Raw genomic sequence first — 20555 nt, forward strand, 5'->3', positions numbered from 1 at the left:
GAGAAGCTGTGCCAGTTGAATTTTTACGTACTTCAAGAGCTCCATCAGGAAAACGTGGTGCCCTAAGAGGCTGCTTAATGAATAGCGTCAGCCTGCACCGGAGTGCTTCCTGATCTTTCTCTGCACTAAGAAAGCGGGCCAAAGCACATAAAACATTAACTCTGTCCAGCAGAGAAGCCTTTTTCTGTTCTTTAATTTTCTCTCTAGGTTAAGTGCAGGGCGCCTAATTCGGATTTCAAAAACACTAGTACTCGCACCCCACGAGCCTGATCTGAATCAGCGCCCCTACAGCTACTCCCAAGCAGCAAGAATAAAACGGAAAGCTAGATCCGCAGTCGAAGTAATGCATGTCTGACCAAGGGAAGAATGCCGCCCGCGAGGCGGCTGCTGGGCCCGCCGCTCTTCCCCTTCGCGCCTGCCGGAGCAATGGCCAGGGCTCGCCCACCAGGCCGGGGTGACGCCTATTCGGCCTTGGCGGGCCAGCATTCGGGGAGCGAGCGGCGGCCGCACTGCGCTGCTTGGGTCATGGGCGCCCCCTTGCTGGCAGCTCGCTCTTGCCTCCTGAGCGGACTTCTGCTGGCAGCCGCAGCGCCGAGCCACGGAGCGGACGGTAAGGCGGCGCCCCGCCGCCCTCTGCCCAGCTGCCGATCGCGGCGGCTCCCGAGAAGCAAGGCCGCCTCGGGCCTGGTCGCGCCAGGGAAGGGGGTGGGGTCGCGGGCCACTCAGTGCCCCCCATTCTGCTGGGAGAGGCGCTCCGCGCTGCTCAGGAGGCCCGCGGGCGGCCGTGCACGCGGAGCGGCTGCGGCGCGATCCCGGGGAGGGCGAGCGAGAGCGAGAGCTGGGCGCAGCGTCTTCGGCAGGCGTCTCTCTCAGCCCAGCCTGCCTCCCCTGGAAGCGATGGGTTGTGCTGGCCACGGTGGGGAAAGGGTGCGATAAAAATACATTATCTCGCCATTTCGAGATCGATAGATAAATAAATGAATGCTTACTCACAAGCATGCTTGTTAATTGCAGCAAGGGTCATTCCCACGTGACATTGTTAGGACTGAAGCCTTAATTTGAACCAGAGCGATTCCTTAGAATCTGCCCTTAGCCGCCAAGAGTACAGTGGAAACCTATTCATATCTGCTTAGAAGTCCCATTGGCGTCAGTGGACTTAGGTGCAGATAATTGTGTATCGGATTACAGACTTACAGTGCAAACCTGTAGGTGTCTGCATGGAAGCCATTTTCATAGAGCGTGGCCTTAGAATAGCCCGTGAATACCCTGGATCGAAAGAAATTGTACCAGTGGGTCCTAGATCAAATCAAGCCAGAACTTTCTCAGGAAGTGAAACTGAGGAAACCCAGCCTGTCCTGTTTTGGACATGACAAGTGAAGGCAAGACTCATTTGACATGTTAATCATGAGGAAGGCTCAAGAAGAGGAAGCCCTACTGTGCAGTGAACCTATTCCATAAAGGAAGCCACAGCCTTGAATGTGAAAGAGCTGAGCAGGGCTCTCAAGGAGAAGATATTCTGGAGGACTTCATTCATAGGGTTGCCATAAGTCAGAGACAGCTTGATGGGTATTGTAACAACAATTGGCCTTAGACTCGCAATTGAACATCTATATGTTTTTCCTGTGAACTGCTATGGCTTTTAACTGCACCCAACTCCTCTGGAAGCAGCTGCAAGGGCAGGAGGTCTGCTTGCTTGCTTAATTTCTGTCTCTTGCAGCTATGAAAGGTGCAATTGCACTGCTAGGTTTTTTGGGGGGGAGGGGGAAGCAAGCATGGGAGATGGAAATGACGGGTGAGTGACTTGAAGCATGTACAGACTTATTTTCAGCAACAACAACTGGAGGACCATAACTGTTGTACAGGCCTGAGTGCTGTTACCTTTCCCATTAAGAAAAAAATAATAGCTTATAAAACAACAATTATAAAGGAAGTGACGTGGGATCAAAAACTAAAGGGAAAAAAATGGGTAATTTCAGTGCTTAGTGTGTTTTTTCCTCCTAAGATTTGCTGGTGTGATTTTACTAGGAGCACAGAATGTTTCAGTTGCTAAGGGTATAGGCTGCTGCTTTTGTTACATGCCATCAAGTCATCACCAACTTATGGTGACCCTATGAACGAATGTCTTCCAAATTGTCCTGTTCTGCACAGCACTGCTCCGCTTTTGTAAACCCAGGGTTGGGATGAGATGGACTACTAGTTGGCCTTGCTCTTCCTCCTCTTGTGTGTTCAACTTTCCCAAGCCTTATTATCTTTTCCAGTGAGTCTTGCCTTTTCACGAGGTGCCCAAAGTACAACAGCTTCAGTGTCATCATGTTTGCTTCTGGGGAATGTTCTGGCTCAATTTGCTCTAGGACCCACTTGTTTGTCTTTCAGTTGGTACAGCAAATTTGCACAGCTCTCTTCCAGCACCGTGTTTCAAACACATGACTTGTTTTCCTGTTGGCTTTCTTCACAGTCCAGCAGCTTTCATGCCCTTACATAATGATTAGGAGTACAACAGTGTGGTTATCTTGGCCTTAGTCTTCAGTGAAACCATCCTTAACACTGTATAATTCTGTCTAATTCTTCCATTGCTGGTCTTCCAAATCTCAGTGTTGTTCTAATTTCTTGGCTTCAGTCTCCCTTTGAATTGGCAATTGAGCCAAGGTAGCAAAGTCTTTTACAATTTCAATTTCTTCACTGCTGACTTTAAAATTGTGTCATTCTTCCATACTCGTGATTTTTGTTTTTTTTAATGTTGAGCTGCAGTCCTGCTTTTGCAACATCTTTCATTTGCATAAGGAATTCAATTAGGGTATAGGAGTCTTTTAATTTTATTCCAAAGTGGTTTCTGTCTTTGTGGGATAAAGACCAATATAAAAGGGAAGGGTGCATATTTAGACATCAAATGACTTACAATGCATTAGAAGTCATTAGAAGAGGGTTTTTTTTTTAAATTTTAGAAACCTGCTTCTCAGTCTCTTTGGAAACTTATTTCAGAATGATTCCCATTCACTCCATTCACTTTAGTTTATCTGCTGAGAACTGAATGAAGCCAAGCGGTTTGTAAAGATGAACTCGTATGTGCTAAAATATAGCACACTACCTCATATTTTGGGGATTTGATCATCACAGGAAGCAAATAAGATAATGGACAAATTAATTTCCTGTTTTCTCTGTAGCAAGATGAGAAAGTTGCATTATTCTGGAAAGATTTTTTTTTTACCCACCTGACTGGTATACTGCTGTTGATGCAAAGACAGAGGGCCTGAAAAGAAACCCTTAACAGAGCATTGAGACATATTTCATAAAGTCCATGCTAATTTCCAGCTCTAATGCTAACGCATGAGCATACTAAAGTAGGAGTCTTTGGTCCTTAAGACCCAATCTCTCACCCTATGAGCATGTTCAAGGGACAGTATAATCCTGTTTGCATGATTCCGTCTGCTCATTCTGCTAATCAAAGCCCTGGACTCTGCCCCTAATAGCACCACTGCTCAGATCAGTTCCTTATGCTGACTTTCCCAGGTTGTGCAGCAGAAGAAACAGATTCACATGTTCCATGCACACAGTAGATTTCTCCTGAATGGGGGCATGTGTGTATAAAGTGTGAAATAGTTACTTTGATCGAACACTCTGGCAACAGCTGTCGGGTCTATTTTTTATGTAGTCCTCCGGGTTCCTTTGTCCTTTGATACCTTTTGCTAAGTAGCAAGGACGAAGTCATCATATCTCAACCTACCTAGCAGCATCTATTACTATAGAGACTCTCCTAATGGAAAGGAAACCTCATAGCTGTCTTTTAGTAAAATTGGAAAGCCCTTGGCTCATTCCAGTCTTTAGCCAGCAGTATGGGAGCTCCTTCAAAGGAAGCATCCTTTGCTGTGGCAAGAACTGAGAAATCAAGCCCAATGCACAGGCCACAGTGTTTCATTCTGATTTGATCAGAGTAGGGCATTCGTCCTTATCCAGTTATTTATAGAAGGAGGAATAGATACAGATTTAGGTGTATGCGAGGAAGTGGATGAAAGCAGACTTTGGCACACACTCCTCCCAATAACAAGTGCTCCAGCCCCTGGATATGCTACACAGAGGTTGAAGAGCCTAGCTGGATGGGGTGAGCTGGGTGGAGGAGGGAGGGAAACTGTCAAATTGGGTGAAGTAAAGTTCAAGTTTGAGCTGAGCCCTTCCATTTATAGACAAAATATCCCGGATCCAGATAAGACTCTTTAATGGAGACCTGATGGACTTTGGGGAGTTATTCTTGTACCCACATCAGCCTGTGGAAACTGCAGGATGTGATGGCCCAGTGGCCTCTGCTTATAGCTGTGAAGTTGTGCTGGCACATATGGGATTTGGTTTCTGGTAAGCCAGCAGTGACCTATCAATATGGAAGTTTGCAGCAGCAAACTAAACCTTCCTCCCAGAACTCTTAGTCATGGCCTGTTTCATCTGGAAGTCAGTGTGGAACTCCAAAGACTGCCTTAGCTGAGATGATGCGTAGAAATCACCCTCCCTGGGTGGCACTGGGCCTGTTTCGTTCAGGCTCCAGATGCAATGTGTCAGTAAGGCAAACAATCTTAATTCTACATAGTCAAATGCTTATCTGGCTTATTTACAACATGAAAAAGTAACTCGTATCTTGACATAAAGAAGAGTGTCTTCTATTGGTTATTGTTCCCACAGTAGAAGTGAACTTAGAACTGATTTAAAGAATATTATTTTGTTACAATGTTCCTAAAACATATGGTATTCATCTTGGAGAAGAAAAAACAAACATTTACTGCTTACTTTCCTCTAAACTATTCATTGTGGTTTGGAAGAGGAACAAGCAATTCTCTTAAAGTAAGCTGAAATTTCCTTTAGAGTGCAAAGCTGTTACTGGTTTTCCAAAGCACTTTCAGTTCTTGTAAGTTATGAGGAATTAGGACTGCTTTATTCTGTTCCTAGCTGACATGTCTGTTGGCTGTTAGTTTCTGTAAATCATATTTGCTCGGGACCATTTCTATTTCTAGTGTATATGTCTGTCTTCACACTGAGTAATCCGGATATCAAGAGAACAGGGAAGATGAAAGATCTAAACTGGTGATTTAATATGAATCTTTTAAGGAAACGGTGTAGTGAGTCTTCTTAAAATTTTATTTCTCGAGGCATTTTAAGATACACATGGCTCAGCCAAGATCAGAATCCTTGGCACAGACAGTAAGTGCTCGGAAGCCATGCTCACCCAGTATCCATTTTGCTGGAAAGGCAGTCCCAGGTTAGCAGGGGTGCGGCGTGATTCTGAGCTGACTGATGCTATCTCCAAATCCAAACAGCAGGGGGAGCTCTGTCTGAAAAGCCTATAGGCTATAAAATGCGCCACTTGACAAAAGTTCAGCAGAAACACCCCAAGATATTGTTAGACAAAATCCAGTAGTTATGCCCCTATGGTAAAAATGTATATGAAATATTGGCCATTTGCTGCCCTCTAACAGTACTGCAAAATCTGTTGCCTAAGGTACAGTGTCTCACCCGGCCTAATAGTACAGCTTTACTTTTGAGTAAAGGGAGAAAAATCACTTGTCCACTAGCACATTTTAAATGTATAACTTAATTTTTTGATGTTAAGATAAAGAGTTTGAAGTTGACATAAGAATCAATAAGAAGCCAATTCAGAGATTTAAGGATATTATAACAGTTTTAGTAATGAAAAGTGACCTTTTGCTAGAGCAGCTGAGGTCCAAAATGCTAGAACTATGATGAACTATTTACATAGAAGACTTTATTGTATACAGAAGACTGTTCTTAACCTATTAAAACTAAGTGTAATTTACAAGTGTGATTGAATTTAACAGAAATTGCTTTAGTTAGAGTGAAAATTGCTAGGGGGATCCATTTGTTTCTCTTCTAGAAAGTTAACAGGAAAAAAAAGGAACAATATAAAGAAACTAGATTGCAATGTGCCTTTTCAAGAGAGCCCCTTGGATCAACAACTGCTTGCAAGGCCATCAGCAGATAATGCAAACCAGACTATTCTTCAGGTTAGCGAGCACCAGTGGAAACTGGGAAGCACACAAGATAGAATCATATAAAGATCCAAGCTTGTATTAAACAAGCTTTCCCCAAGCTGGGTCCCTCCAGATGTTCTGGACTACAGCTGCCATCCACAGCGACTCAGTGGTCAAGGAAAGACCTGGGTTGGGGGAGGATGCATTAAAACAATGAGTTAGCTAGCATTTGGCTCCCAAATGCTGCAGACACTTGTGGGAGATGAAATCCCATTGGCATCCAGATATAGGTGTGTTTGCGGAAGGAAAAACATATACCCATGTAACTGCAGTGTAATACAGTTTGGGCATTATCTAGAGGCCACCTTGGCTAAAGTAAAGAGCACTACTTAAATATTGCAGTGAAGATCCATGATTGCACTATCAATTTTAAAAATAAAAGCTTCAAGAGAACTCATATGGATCGAGACTATGGTGCTGGCAAAAGGCTGCTTAATGTTTTTTGTAGTGGCATTTTTTTCATTTAATATCTCTCCCTGCCCTATCTGCACCATTGCAGAAGAATGTGATTGAAGATCTAGTTTTGCTCTTAGACATAGAAAACACACATCTTCAAGTTTAATCTCTGGTCCTGTTGATTTTGAATGGGTCTTGATGGTCAACTTTTGCAGGGTTATGCATGTTGATTGCTACTGTCTTAAAATACATGCCTGAGGTACCAACTGCACTTTGTTTTATGTTACTTGGCAAATGGCCTGGGATATTAGCATTTGGGGTGGCTATATAAACAGAACTGTCTATAGAAATGAGTGCACAGTAGCACTGATGGTGATTGTTCTCTTCCTGGCATAGCATGTCCTTCTTTGGCTTGGATTTTATTCGAAAGGAGCTGCTATGCTTTGCTTCCAGGACCATTGGAGACACGCAGCATTGAAGATGCCAGGGAATACTGCAGAGGCAATGGTAATGCAGCTGATCTCTCTCGGGTCACAACCTGCCCATTTTTTATTCACTTATGATATGTGGGGAAAAGTGCATTTAGCATTTGCAGTTTATTTGTACCTTTGAAAACTCTGATAATCATAGGGATTTGCACCAGTGTCAACATTCAGTTCAGATCCTGATTTGGAGAACAGCTCAGTGGCTGTAATTCCTTTTCTTTTTGGCAGTATTGTCAGCACATTATCCCTTTGTGAAGGGATGGTGCATGCCACATTTCAGACAAATAGATCCAGTATTTTTCTGATAGTTTTCTTTAAAGTTTGAGTTCTTTTAAAATTGAATTTCCAGTACCTTTTTCAATTTCTTGCCAGAACTGGATTATATTTCTCTAACCCTCTCAGTCCTCTTCTGCCACATTTCAGACAGAGAGGTTCAGGGAGTTGAGCAAGAGCAACCTTTATTGATCTGATGTTCTCCCTCCAAAGATGAACATATTCCCATTCATTTTTTTGTGGGACATTGCCATGAAATTGGCATATTCCATAAAAGCAGCCCTGAAGTTAGTTAAGAAACCTGACAAATTTAAGAAATGTGTAATGGTCTTTATCAAAGAGAGTTTATTCCATTTTTTGTGGGGGAGAGTTATTCAGTTTCCCTTCTGGCTGTGTGCATTTTTTGGAGAATTTGTATGAAAAATGCACCACAGAGGTATCACCAGTCAAAAGGATTATGATGATTAAAATAAAGTGAAAGGGCATAATCCCATGCATATTTGGACAAGTTTGACAAGTTTCAGTCTTCCCCAGCCAGCCAGTGGACTATAGGACTTTTTCAGTTCAGACATGCACAAACTGTGCTCTAAAGGCATTTTTATTTCTAGTCAGTTGGCACCAAAGGCACAAAGTGTGGTAGGACAAATGGGTGATGGATGAAGAGAGGCTGAAGGTCCTGAACATCCAGCATTTTCCAGGGAAGCATCTACTGTTACAGGTCCTCCAAAACTCCTCTCATGTTCCTGCTCCTGGGAAAGAGAACGAGCAAAGAGTACTGAGCACAGGAACAGCCCTATGATAGATGACTTCAGCATCCCTTCCCCAAAACACTGAGTGGAAAGCTCTGGTGAAACCATTTATTATCATTGGAAGCTAGAGCTCTTGTGCTTAGCTCTGTCTCCCTTATTTGGAGAGCTTGGGGACAAATGTATCAATTTTGCAGGCATATTGTCTACAGCAGTGTCCTTTCTATGTGCTAATCAATCTTCAGGAGAGTTCAGGTCTTACAGCAGTGGGGGAGGGCTCTCTGTTATTTGAACATTTCCTGAATGTTTCTGAATCAGCCCAAATCATTTTGGGATTTGGCCAAATATGAGGGTAATTATAGATCTTAGACCAGCATCCCTGAACCTGGTGCTTTCAGATATTTTGAATGACTATTCCTAGCATATGTGGGAATGCTGCCTGGGGCCTATCAAAATGGGTTCAAAACTTCTGAAAGACCCAAGATTGAGGAAAACTGGCAGAAAGTGTGATACAGATTAGCAGAGATGATTTAAGCATTTTGCAGTCAGAGGCAAAGGCTAAGATGGAACCTTTTCCCCTTCCATCCCACATTCCATTCCGATTCAGTCCAGCCAGTCTTGTGTTCATAACAATCTAGCAGGCTGTTGGCAGATCTTTCAAGGTAACAGAATTTCAACAAGCCTTTCACTGTGCCCTCTGGCATATCCAGTTGCGGGTGAGAGGAGAGCAATTGCAGTGTCATTGTCAGCTCAAGTGTTTCTAAAACATTTTACTTTGAAGAATGCTTTCCACATGGACTTGTCCGCCACAGAAGAGTTGCAGTCTGTTGCAGATGACTCCAGCATATTTGAATGTGTGCCTTAGCTGCTGTGTCTTAGCACCCCACATGCTGCAAGAGAACCAACACACTCCTGCAGACTGCAGAGAAAGAGAGATGACTACTGGGCAGGCAAACTATCTTTCAAGCAAACTTCTCTTCATACATACGTGGTGGTTTAAAGCAATCCCTTAAGAAGCTTTAACTGTGCCAGAGATACCCAGGAACATGGACTAAAAAACCACTGACCTAGCCCAGTGTGGTTACCCAACTCTTGGGCAGGTTTGCATGCCACACCAATCAACCTTGGCAATAAACTGCAGGAACAACCTACAGAGTACCCAACATACACTTGTTTGAGCTTATTTGGGTTGTCACACCACTTCTTGATCTGTAAAAACTAATCTGGATGCAGTGGGAGTAAAAAGGTGGAAGAGAGTTGTAGTGAGCCAGAACAGCTCCCCAACATGGTGTGGGGAGGGCAGTAAACCGGTGCCAGCCACTGCACAACACCACTAGAGCACTTTTAAAGACAGCAAGGGGGTTTTGTCACTCTTGTCGCACAACTCCCTTGCTGTTGGACTTCACCCATGGAGGAACTGGTCATCTGACATGACAACCACCTTGAGTAAAATGACACCTAGAATAGTCCATGGGTTTTCATGGTGACTTACTTGAAAAACAAGCTGTCATGGGGCTATACCAAAGTATCTCTCATGGGTTGTTGTACTGCATCAGTGAGGTCTGTTTAGAAGTCAGCTCTTAAAATCCCCCAGTATCTGGTAGTTCTAGTGGGATATACTTCCAAGAAAATTAGTTAAGAATCAGCTGTCAAAGATTAACTTGACAGCTGTTAAATTGTGCTTGCACTTCCCACTGATGCTTACAGGACTGAATGGTACAAAACTGTGACGTATTATGCTTTTATAAAAGACAGATGAGAAGGAACACAACTTTGTGAGACAGTACTTAAACAGAGGGCAGTGTCCAGTTTTGCCTGACTGCCAGAGGGTACCATCTTAAGCACAATGAGCAGCTAAGCAGTTGTTAAAGCAACCCAAAATGATCTAAAACACTTAATTCTGGAATGGTGTAAATCATTTCAGTAACTCATAGCAGGATGTCCCACTGACCTGATCCAGTGCAGAAACATACGTTTCCACTTGTTTTCAGAGTTCCTAATTCCCTGTTGCACAACCAGTGGATCCCATTAGTGTAAGGCAATCAGTGGGATTGCAGTGGCTATGTTGGATTCTGGTCATTCCTGATTAAAGGCATAGTCTGAGGTCTGTTTGAGTTCTCGTTTTAAAACTGAGATTTGACTTTGATTTGCGTGTTTTTCAAATGCAGCATCAGGAGCAGATATTATCAGCATAAATAACAAAGAGGAGAATACTTTCATCAAAAACAGTTTCTGTTCCCATTGGCATGGACCTGAATATATATCGTTGGGCATGTTTTTTGACACAGATGGTGAGTGACGCAAGGCTTGATGGTGAACTGATCTGACATAGCCCTATTTTTTGTTGGGGAACTTACCTCCATTAGGGCTCCTCTAGTGTCTTCAAGGAAAAACTCACATCAAAATAACTACTTTCAATATCCCCAAATGTAAGAAAAGACCAAGGTAGGCTCTTTTTCTGTAAGGACTTATTCTTGCCCAGAGCTTGGGAACAGGTGCCAGTGCGGTTTACCGAAAGTCATCCCTGAGAATTGCAGTGTCATCAAACAAAGGAAATACAAAGGATGCTACATAGTCCCAGGCATGGAACTAACTGGGAAGGAAAGTGAAATGGAATGGCAGCCCAATAGCTGGAAAGACTCAGATGTGGAGAGGCAGTTTGGTGCCTACAGGCACCAGTGTCCCCTGCTTTCCTTTCCTGAGGCCCACCAAGGCACCCTGTCCCTCCCACTGTTTTAATCTTTTCCTTCTGGTCACTGCGACTGTTGTGAAATAGCCTTGTGTTGGTGCTGAAAACTGAGGGTTTTTGTTTGTTGGACTTCAGACCCAACTTCAGCCTTAGATTCAGGACAGGTCTCTTGCCCTTTGCTATGCTCCCATAGCAGCCATTTGGTGATGATGCCCAGGACAGTCACTTCGGGTGCATATTGTTCTTGTAGTCAGTTTGCCTCCCTCGTATCAAGATCTTATTATCTATTAGCCAGTGCATGGGTCTGTAACTGAGGTGTTATCCAACCGAGAACACACAATGCTTTTGATAAAGACTTGAGTCGACAAAAAATTATAGCACACTAAAGCCACATTAATACAAGCTTAAGCATGTACTCAAACAGTAGGTGCCTCTGTGCTCATTGGGGCATATTTTGTAGAATGGGATGAGCAACTGTGAGAGATCTGTGGACTGTTTCTGGAAAAATCCCCCCACCCTGGCAATTAAAAAAGTGGCAAGCTACTCCACAGAACTACAAGGATTAAATTTAGCTTGTTTGGAAACACTGACCTTTGCAGGTGTCCACAGCAAGTACAGATCACTGAAACAGTCACATTTAACTTGCAAACAAGCAGTTCTGACCCATGCAGTTCTCTGTTGTCTTCCAGATTTATTTCACTCCAGCCAGGATAATGGGGTCACATGTAGAGCACAGGCTGTATGTTGCCTACCCCTGACAATTTCTATTTAAGGTGCCAGAAGCTTCTTTGCAATGTTGAGGACAGGGGATGTATAGCATCCCAAGCAGTTTTTTTTTAATTCATCTGTCCTTCAGAAAAACAAAAAATTCTTACCTTTTTTCCACTTTACTTCATTGCAGATGATGATTTCAGATGGTTCGATGATTCAGAAGTTAGTTTTACAAACTGGATGGAGGAGGAAAGCAACACAGAGCTCCTCAACACTTGCGCCACTATGCACACTAGCTCAGGGGGATGGAAGAAGACAAGCTGTGAGCAGCTACCGCTGACTGAAATTCTGTGTGAAGCTACTGGTATGTATGTTACTTTACTGACACCCTGAAAAAGGTTTCTGTCTCACACAATACATGGCTAGATTTTATAAGGAGTTGAGGATATGTCTTGGAAGGAGTTAGTACTATGATAGACACAATGGGTCAGAACCAGGGAAAACATAAAAGGATCCCCTCAGTGGAAGATTCTTTGGTGGAACCTTCCACTGAGTGGCTGGAATTGGGAAGTAATTGGGGAGGAGGAACAATTCTCCCCTTCCCCCTGCAGTTTCCTGAAAATTTGTTGGGGGGTTGGTCTAGATCTCCAAGAAAAGTGCGGTAGGTGGAAATGGAGGCTGCAGATAGAGAGGGAACCAGCGTAGAACGCCTCCCCTGCTTTTCTGCTAGCAGCAGCATCCCAAGCAGCACTCCACTTGGGACACTCCATCACTGGAATGGAAACTCTGGATCCAACTAATTCTTTCTTCTAAATATGCTAAAAGTGAAAGATGCATGTCCTACTTGCAGTTGTTCAGCTAGAGTATGTATTCACATCCATTTTTTATTTATTTAGCGAGCCATCCTACAGTCCATAGGAGTACATCCCAAGACCGTGGGATTTTTTTTGCAGGGGGTGGATTCCATTTGCTGAGGCACCAGGCCTTCCTATGAACTTTCAAGTGGGATCCCTTCCCCTCCCAGCCCCCATGGGAAAGAACTGCAGTATATTCCCTTCATGTCAAAGAGTATGAAGGCTTGCAGGATTGGGCAATCCATAAAAGCACCTACATATTTCAAGCTTTTCGAGAGAAGTTCTTAGAGAGCACATGACTTCCAGCACTGTAGATACCATGAAGACAGGCATGAAAGACTCTTTTGGAAAGCCACTGGCTTTCATCCCAAACAATTTAATTGGATTAATAATTCCAATATGATAAAGGATACAGTGCACACTGTAACACCCCATATGAATGCAGGTTTTATTGGTTTTCAAAGACTTATACAGACAGGTGCTCTGTATTTACTTAATGCAAATCATTAGTGTATACTTCAATGCAAGGGTAGCATCATATCTGTTTTGTGTGTGCATAACTGCTTTTCAAACTAAGGTGAATGGGAAAGTTTCTTGCCTGAAAAGGTGTGTTCTTCAGACACTCAAGAGTACACTATTCAAAATAAGGATTTGTAGAATTTGGTGTATTATCAATTTATAATTCATTGCAGCAAAAGCTAATATGGGATATTATCTGTACTGCTAGAAAGTATACAGAAAAATAAATTGCAAAATACAATTCATTGTCCAGATCATAAACAGGCCAACACAGTCCAAGCTGCATGTTATAATGTGTACCTATTAGTCCTAGAATGTGAATGCAAACCTGAATCCAGCTGCATGATAATCTGAAGAATGTACTCTTCTTTAAAAAATAGTACTCATCAGTGCCTTTTTATTTTCTTTTACATGTATGCTTGTAGTTTTTAATCAAAGGAAATATTTACTGGGTGAGTAGAGTCTCTCTCTCTTCTTTTTTCATGTTGTCCAGTAGTCAAACTGTGATTAGATACTGCTTTTTCCTAACTGAGAAAGGCAGGTTGCTCACCTGTAACTGTCATTCTTCGAGTGGCCATCTGTGCATTCACACACATGAGTGCTGTGCCTGCGCAGTGCCTATGGCGGGAAAGATTCAAAGCTTAACGGTTTTGGCGGGAACTCCTCATCCCCCCGGTATAAAAGAGCAGAGTGCCGGCCATTTCCTCAGTCTACTGAAGACCGATTGTTTGCCCCCTCGTGGGAGCAAGAGATATTGCAGGGAACTGCTGAACCGGAGAGAAAAAATTACCAATGAAACCGTTATCAAAGAGAAATGGTACCATATAAGCCCATTCACCGACACCGAGTAGGGCCGGCGGGTGCGTTGTGTGAATGCACAGATGGCCACTCGAAGAACGACAGTTACAGGTGAGCAACCTGCCTTTCTTTGTCGTGGCCTCTGTGCATCACACATATGGGTGATTAGCAAGCTTACTAGACCTGGAGGCAGGCGGTGTCATCATTGAAGAACAGAAGAAAGGATTGTCCAGCCAAAGGAGCAATTGTGTCTGGCATGCACATCAAGACAGTAATGCCTGGCAAAGGTGCAAGGAATCGTCCAAGTGGCAGCCTTGCAAATGTCCTGGATCAGAATGCCAGCGGCAAAGGCAGAGGAAGCAGCTTCCACCCTCATAAAATGCCCTCTGGGCATGACAGGTATGTCAAGCTTGGCGAGCTGACACGCTAGCTCGATGGTCTGTACAATCCACTTTGAAAGTCTCTGTGAACCAACAGGGGAGCCCTTATCATAGTCTGAGTATTTAACAAAGAGGCGGTTAGATTTACGGAAGGACTCCGTGCGAGACCTGTAAAAGGCAAGGCAGCAACGAATGTCGAGAGAATGTAATGACCGTTCTATTTGTGTAGCAGGCGTAGGAAAAAAGGCTGGTAAGACGATGTCCTGGTTAATGTGAAAAGGAGACAGAACCTTGGGTAAGAATGTCGGATCAGTACAGAGAATGACTTTCTCCTTATGGAAGTTAAGGTAAGGAGGATCTATCTAAAGTGCACAGAGTTCACTAGCCCTTCGGTCAGACGTGACTGCAACGAGAAAGGCAGTCTTCCAAGATAGGAGGCGTAAGTCAGTAGTTGCCAGGGGCTCGAAAGGAGTACAGGTGAGTGCCTGAAGAACAACCGAGAGGCTCCAAGTAGGGATAGCTGGGCGAAGTGGTGGTTGGAGGTTCTGTAAACCCTTGAGGAATCGACGTATGAGGGTATGAGAAAAAACCGAAGAACCCCGCACCTGTCCGCAGTAGTGGGAAATTGCAGCTATATAAACTTTAATAGACAATGGCTGAAGTCCCGATTGATGGAATGATAAGAGAAATTGAAGGATATTTTCAACAGAGGCTGAAGAAGTGGTAAAACTGTTGCATTCAGCAAAGGATGTGAAGCTCTTCCATTTAGCCACATAAGATCGGTGAGTTGCAGGTCTTAGGGCAGACTGGAGAATGAATTGAGTATCGGGATGGAGAGCACTTGGATTCGATGAGAAGTCTATCGGTATCGGGGAAGAAGAGGCTGTCTCGGGACGGTGTTGGACAAGTGTAGGAGTCCCCAAATCCGCTGGTACCAAAGGGACCCCATGGTTCATCGAATGTGCCAGGCTGTCAGGCTGAGTGAGGGAAGATCTGGGTGACGAACAGCTCTGTACTGTTGAGTTATTAGATGAAGTATGAGAGGCAGGCGGAGAAAGGTGCTGCCAGATAGACGGAGAAGAGTAGGGAACCACGGTTGACAGGGCCACCAGGGGGTGATCAGGATCCCCGTGGCACCATCATAGACAATCTTGGCTAGGACCCTCATTATGAGTGGGATTGGGGGAAACGCATAAAAGAACATGTTGGACCAAGGGATCATGAGTACATCCCCTGTCGATCCCGGACTGATGCCGGCATGAAAGCAGAACATCTTGCACACCTTGTTCGTGTGAGTGGCAAACAGGTCTATGTGCAGAGAACCCCAAGTCCGGAAGAGGCGATGGCAGGTCAGACAATCCAGTTCCCATTCGTGGGTCGACATCTGCCCATTGAAGGCGTCGGCCTCCTCGTTGTCGGTACCAGCCAGGTGAACAGCGAGGAGGGTGATCTCCCTGGAGATGCACCAGTCCCACAGCTGCATTGCCAGGCGGGCCACGGGGGCCGACTTTGTCCCACCTTGTTTGTTTATATAGAATACAGCGACAATGTTGTCGGAGGCAATTTGCACAACGTGCTGCCGGAAAGTGTCCTCGAATGATCAAAGGGCTTTGAAGACCACCAGGAGTTTGAGGTAATTGATGTGTCTGGTGGTCTCCTGATGGTCCCAGGTGCCCTGTGTACGGAGACTGGCACATAGGGCTCCCCACCCGGTAAGGGAGGCATTGGTAAACAAAGTCAAGGTCAGGTGAGGCAGACGAAATGGGTCGCCTCCGGACAAATTGTGCCGCATAGAGACTGGAGGACGGAGGTTGGAAGGCGGAGGAGACAGTGAGGGGTTGAGTCTCGTTGGGGTTGAAACATTCAGTTGAACCACAACTGGAGTGGTCTCATCCGTTGTTTGGTGTGGGAAACTGTGGAGACTGTAGAGGCCATGTGACCGAGAAGTTTCTGCACTGAGAGTACTGGAACAGCTCTGTCCATGTGGATTCGACAGATCGATGAGCACAGATTGTCTTGTCGACTTTGTGGAAGAAAGGCTCTCATCAGCGTGGAATCGAGACGAGCTCCAATGAAGTCGATGATCTGTGAAGGAATAAGGCACGATTTCTCATGATTAATGCATAGACCCAAATTGTCCAAGAGGATACAAATAGTCTGAAATGATGGCCGAAGACCTTCCTTAGATGGGGAGAAGATCAGCCAGTCATCCAGGTAGGGGTACACTTGAATGCCTTGGAGCCGAAGATGCGCACACACCGGAGCCATACATTTCGTAAAAACCCGGGGGGCAGTAGCCAGTCCAAACGGAAGGACGTTGAACTCAGAACCGACAGTGAATCAGAGAAGACGCCTGTGGGACAGGTGAATGGTAATGTGAAAATAGGCATCTTTCAAATCCAGAGAAGCGAACCAATCCTCTCTCCTAAGCAACGGAAGGATATTTTGAAGGGTGGTCAGACTGTTCGCCCTTGACAATGTGGTAGAACTTGTCGGTATTGGGATTGAAGCGGTGCTGGGCCTCGATCTCAAGTGACCTTGTAAGCCTCACCATCAGTTCTCCAAAGGGTTCCTCCAGTGAGCTGGGACCCTGTGTAGAGATCACCGCGTCTGGTGAAGTAGGCGCCACTTCGGAGTCCTCCGAGTCCAAATCATAGTGAGGCGGGAGGCTAGAAGAAGAGTCGATAGGCAAAGAGGGACGCCTGGACTGAGCCGCCCTCAAAATCAAAGGGGCGTCTCTCGGTACCGGAGAGAGGGTACGATCACACACCGGTGGGTAGTAACCGTAGGGTGGATAATCATCCCATGTCTCACGATGAGACGGCCTATGGGGTGGTTGCACCCATTCTTCCGAGGGGTGCATGGAGGCGCGTTGCTGATATCACACCTGCTGAGGAGCAGCCCTCGGGGAAGGCTTGAGTGATGGTTGGGGGGTAGGTGAACGAGCCATTGGAGGAGAGTCCCGAATCTTTTCGTCGGAGATTGATCCCAGCAAGGGAATGTCCCGTTGCTCAGGGGAAGACTGGACAGAAGGTGCAACCCATCTTGGAGACCCAGGCAGTGTCTGGTCGGTGTCGGTACTGAAGCAGCCATTGGGATCGATGGGGCAGACGAACCCAAGTCACGGTACCTGGAATGGTCGAGTTTTTTAGGCTTGCGGGCCGACTTATCCGTCTTAGGCTTCTTACGGCCTGAGGACTTGTCCAATCCACTATGCTTCCTCTTCTCCTTCTGTGGAGATGCAGAGGAGTTTTGACCCTCTGGCAAAGGGGCACCATCAGCCGATGGGCGGGGCAGAAGCATGGTGGAAGAGGAGGACGGAGGGGCAGATTTGCCTGCCAGTTGGTCTGATTGAAGCAGGGCTTGGTCCCACAAAAGTTTGCGTAGGCGATTCTCCCGATTTTTCCTCGCCTGCTTAAAAGCCTGACAATGGCCACATTTATCGGTCCTGTGCCCTTCTCCAAGACAGAGAAGGCACAGATCGTGCAGATCAGTAGGTGACATTTTGGACCCGCACTGAGAGCACTTGCGAAAAGCCACACACTGCACCATCAAGGAAGAAAGAGAAGATAGCAAAGTAAAGAGAAAAGAGGAACAATATTGTTTTGTTTTTTGTTCTTTTTTTAACAGAGAAAAGGGGGAAATTGAGAAGAAACTTCTAACAGGGAGGGAAAAACTTGGAATCGTAACGTTTAAGAGAGATAATAGCAACTGGATAAACATGTACAAACTGTGAGACAAAAGGCTCGAGGCACAGCAAACAGTGGTCACAAGAAGACTGAGGAAATGGGGGGCACTCTGCTCTTTTATACCGTGGGGGGGATGCAGAGTTCCCGCCAAAACCGTTAAGCTTTGAATCTTTCCAGCCATAGGCACTGCGCAGGTGCAGCACCCATATGTGTGAAGCACAGAGGCCATGATGAAGAACAGCTGTTCTAACTGAAACTGAAAACTGCAGCATCCACACTTAGAATGGTTTGCCTCCAGATGCAGCCATATCCAAAGTAGACTCAGTGAAGTCAATATGAATTAATTTGGTGAGGTACTTAGTACCAATGATTTCAATGGCACTACTCTAGGTTTGACTAAATCTCGATAGGATCCCATGTTCTCTGTTTAGATATGCAAGTGGTATGTTAACAGTCTCTGCTTAGAGCCAGTGTGGTGTAGTGGTTAAGAGACTGAGTAATCTGGGTTCCAGCCCCCACACAGCCATGGAGCCAACTGGATGACTTTGGGCCAGTCACAGCCTCTCAGGCCAACCTATTTCACAGGGTTGCTGTCGTAAGAAACAAAGTGGGATATAAATCTCATAAATAAATAATTTAATTTCCATACCACCCAACAGCCAAAGCTCTATTTGTTGTGCTTTGTGTGTATCAAAGATTCTGTGCTTTCAGGTCCAATCAACTTTGTTGCTACAAGATAGTGGTAAATATAGTACAGCATTTTCCTAGCATTTTCTATTGTCAGCTTTTTTGCTGACCCAGCTACCACCCTGATTTGGTATTGGTTCTCTGCTGCTTTATACAAAACAAGTTTTTGGCTAGCATGTATTGGACCTGGTAATGCATAAGTCAAAATATGATGAAACAGAAGTAATCATGTTTGGCTCATGAATAACCTGTCATAACATTTGCAGACCTTACAGTTCTCCATCCCCCTCAACTTCCCACATTGTGTGAGATGAAACAGTTTAAGAATGTTCAGCTGTTTATGAACATTGATACAGTACTGCATGCTGGTCTTCTGTAGCAGGCTTTAGAACTGAAATATTATAGAAAAGGTCATAAAGTAAGTTGCCTAAGTAAAGATCCAATAACTGCTAACATTAGAAGTGCTAAATTAGTGCAACAGCAGATGGACATCTGTATCGATATGGACTATGTGTTTTTCATGGATTCATGGTGTTATTTCAGGTGAAACAGCATGGACAACTGCCTTAGTTATAACTTCGACAGTAATTGTTTCAGTAGCTGCAGCAATTCTCTGGTTTCTTTACCAAAGGAGAGTTTCTTCTGGAGCAAGAGATACAATACACAGGTCTACCAATCAAAGTCCATATAATGATGAAACAATGCTTATAGAGGAGGGAAATGAATATACTGCCTAGATTTTATTTATAAATGTATAATTATCTTGAGAGTAATAATGGTAATTATTAATTACTCTAATAAATAATAGAGTAATAAACCATGACACTGCTATTCCACATGAAACTGTTAATTAGAAATCTTAAATTGTTGATGTAATTGCTCTTACCGATATATGATTTTCTCTCTGTGCAGATATCGTACTTTTTCACAAATTGCACTTCTATCATGCAAACGTTCTCAAATACTCATCGGGGAAGGTGTAGTTTTTAGTTAAAAAAAAAAAAAAAGGAGATATGTGCTAGCCAAAATCAAATACTCAGCTGCTTAATCTCTCCAGCTGAATTGTGGAACTTTTGACGGCACAATCCTATGTGGCTGCCTATAGCACTTCAGTCACAAACTTACGGGCATCTAATAAGTGTGAGAGGAGAGCAGAAGCTAAGATTGCCTCTATGCTTCCCCTCATCTTCAAAAACATGGCCATCTAAATGTTTGTCCCTTTCTTGTGAGGAGCAGCAGCAGAAGCACTCCCTGGATTCATCCAGCAAAGGTGGCGCTTCACTCTTCTCCCTGGAAGAGAGCCCCTGGAATGTGCTCCCAGCATATGCCTCTCTTGCATGTGCAAGACTGTAGCTGACACAGGATGAACCATGCAGGCTGCAAGGGTGGCAAAAGACTGTGCTGACATCCAAAAACAAAGTCCTTGCTGTGTCCTTGGAAGGCTTTTCCCAAAGTGCAGTAGGGACTCTGCCTTTTCCTATGGCTGGGCAGACAGGTCCTAAGGGACTTTAATTTCAGCTAGAGAATGGTCATTGTTTACAAATCACCCTAAATGAGAAGGCAACTATGTACAGAAATCCTTAGTGATCCACCCTGGCTGGAGAAAGCCTTCTGCATCTATGTATTTCTGCCTTAAAAGCCACTGTACTGAATGGTTTTTAAAGTCAGTTAACATATCACCTAAATTGGCCCAGAGTTTGACAAACTATAAAAGCACAAACTGGCAACCACCATTATAAGTCACACTAGAAGTTCAGTTGTTCAGCTGGAACTATCTGCTTCAAACCTTTGGTTTTTCTATCAGTTCCATCATAATCCTGATGCCAAGTTCAAGGCAGTCACATGCCCTCCTAAGAAGCTGCACGTGTTTCATTAATTTCAATGACGGCCGTGCAAAACACTAAAACCTATGTGTTGTACCTTCCTACTGAAGGCGGACATATTTTGTATAAATGAAGGCCAACTAGTTTTGTATTAACATGGATATGGAAGAAAGCCAAGAACCATCTTCATACAAATTCACTTAACATATTTTTATATTCCATTATTAAATAAAATGTTTGTCTAATATGTAAGCATTGTTTATGTTGAGATTATACAGAAAGCAGAGCACGATGTTTTGTAAAACATAACAGGAAAGGAGTCTTCTTAGAATTGTGTACATAAAGCAATTCACTGTTTACAATAAAATACTGTGGCAAAGTGTTAGAGGAATATGTTTCCTTCATATTGCAATGGTAATTCCTAAAATGGATGAGCAGGTGAAATAACTGGTTAATGGGCTATTTATTACATATTA

At 44.2% G+C, this 20555-nt stretch overlaps 2 protein-coding genes across 14 annotated transcripts in view; both read left to right on the forward strand.

Moving 5' to 3' along the window:
- The window catches only part of BAZ2B (bromodomain adjacent to zinc finger domain 2B), a 644512-nt gene that overhangs the window by 288031 nt on the left and 335926 nt on the right, over nucleotides 1–20555 (forward strand). The window lies entirely within an intron of this gene.
- Nucleotides 367–19247, forward strand: LOC123017167 (CD302 antigen-like). The gene is made up of 6 exons (XM_044418321.1): nucleotides 367–610; nucleotides 6822–6932; nucleotides 10098–10220; nucleotides 11520–11693; nucleotides 13128–13154; nucleotides 18800–19247. Exons 1-6 carry the CDS (start codon nucleotides 367–369, stop codon nucleotides 18991–18993), a joined length of 873 nt encoding a protein of 290 aa, XP_044274256.1. The 3' UTR covers nucleotides 18994–19247.

The sequence above is a fragment of the Varanus komodoensis genome, unplaced genomic scaffold, assembly GCF_004798865.1.
Source record: "Varanus komodoensis strain SLA01 unplaced genomic scaffold, ASM479886v1 scaffold9, whole genome shotgun sequence".
Classification (NCBI taxonomy): Eukaryota; Metazoa; Chordata; class Lepidosauria; order Squamata; family Varanidae; genus Varanus; species Varanus komodoensis.

What these genes read in the sequence shown, in the direction of transcription:
- LOC123017167 (XM_044418321.1), top strand. Translation starts at nt 367, where the DNA reads ATGCCGCCCGCGAGGCGGCTGCTGGGCCCGCCGCTCTTCCCCTTCGCG. An exon ending in GCCGAGCCACGGAGCGGACG is followed by an intron (nt 611 to 6,821) that starts GTAAGGCGGCGC and finishes TTCCTGGCATAG; the next exon opens with CATGTCCTTCTTTGGCTTGG. An exon ending in TCAAAGGAAATATTTACTGG is followed by an intron (nt 13,155 to 18,799) that starts GTGAGTAGAGTC and finishes GTGTTATTTCAG; the next exon opens with GTGAAACAGCATGGACAACT.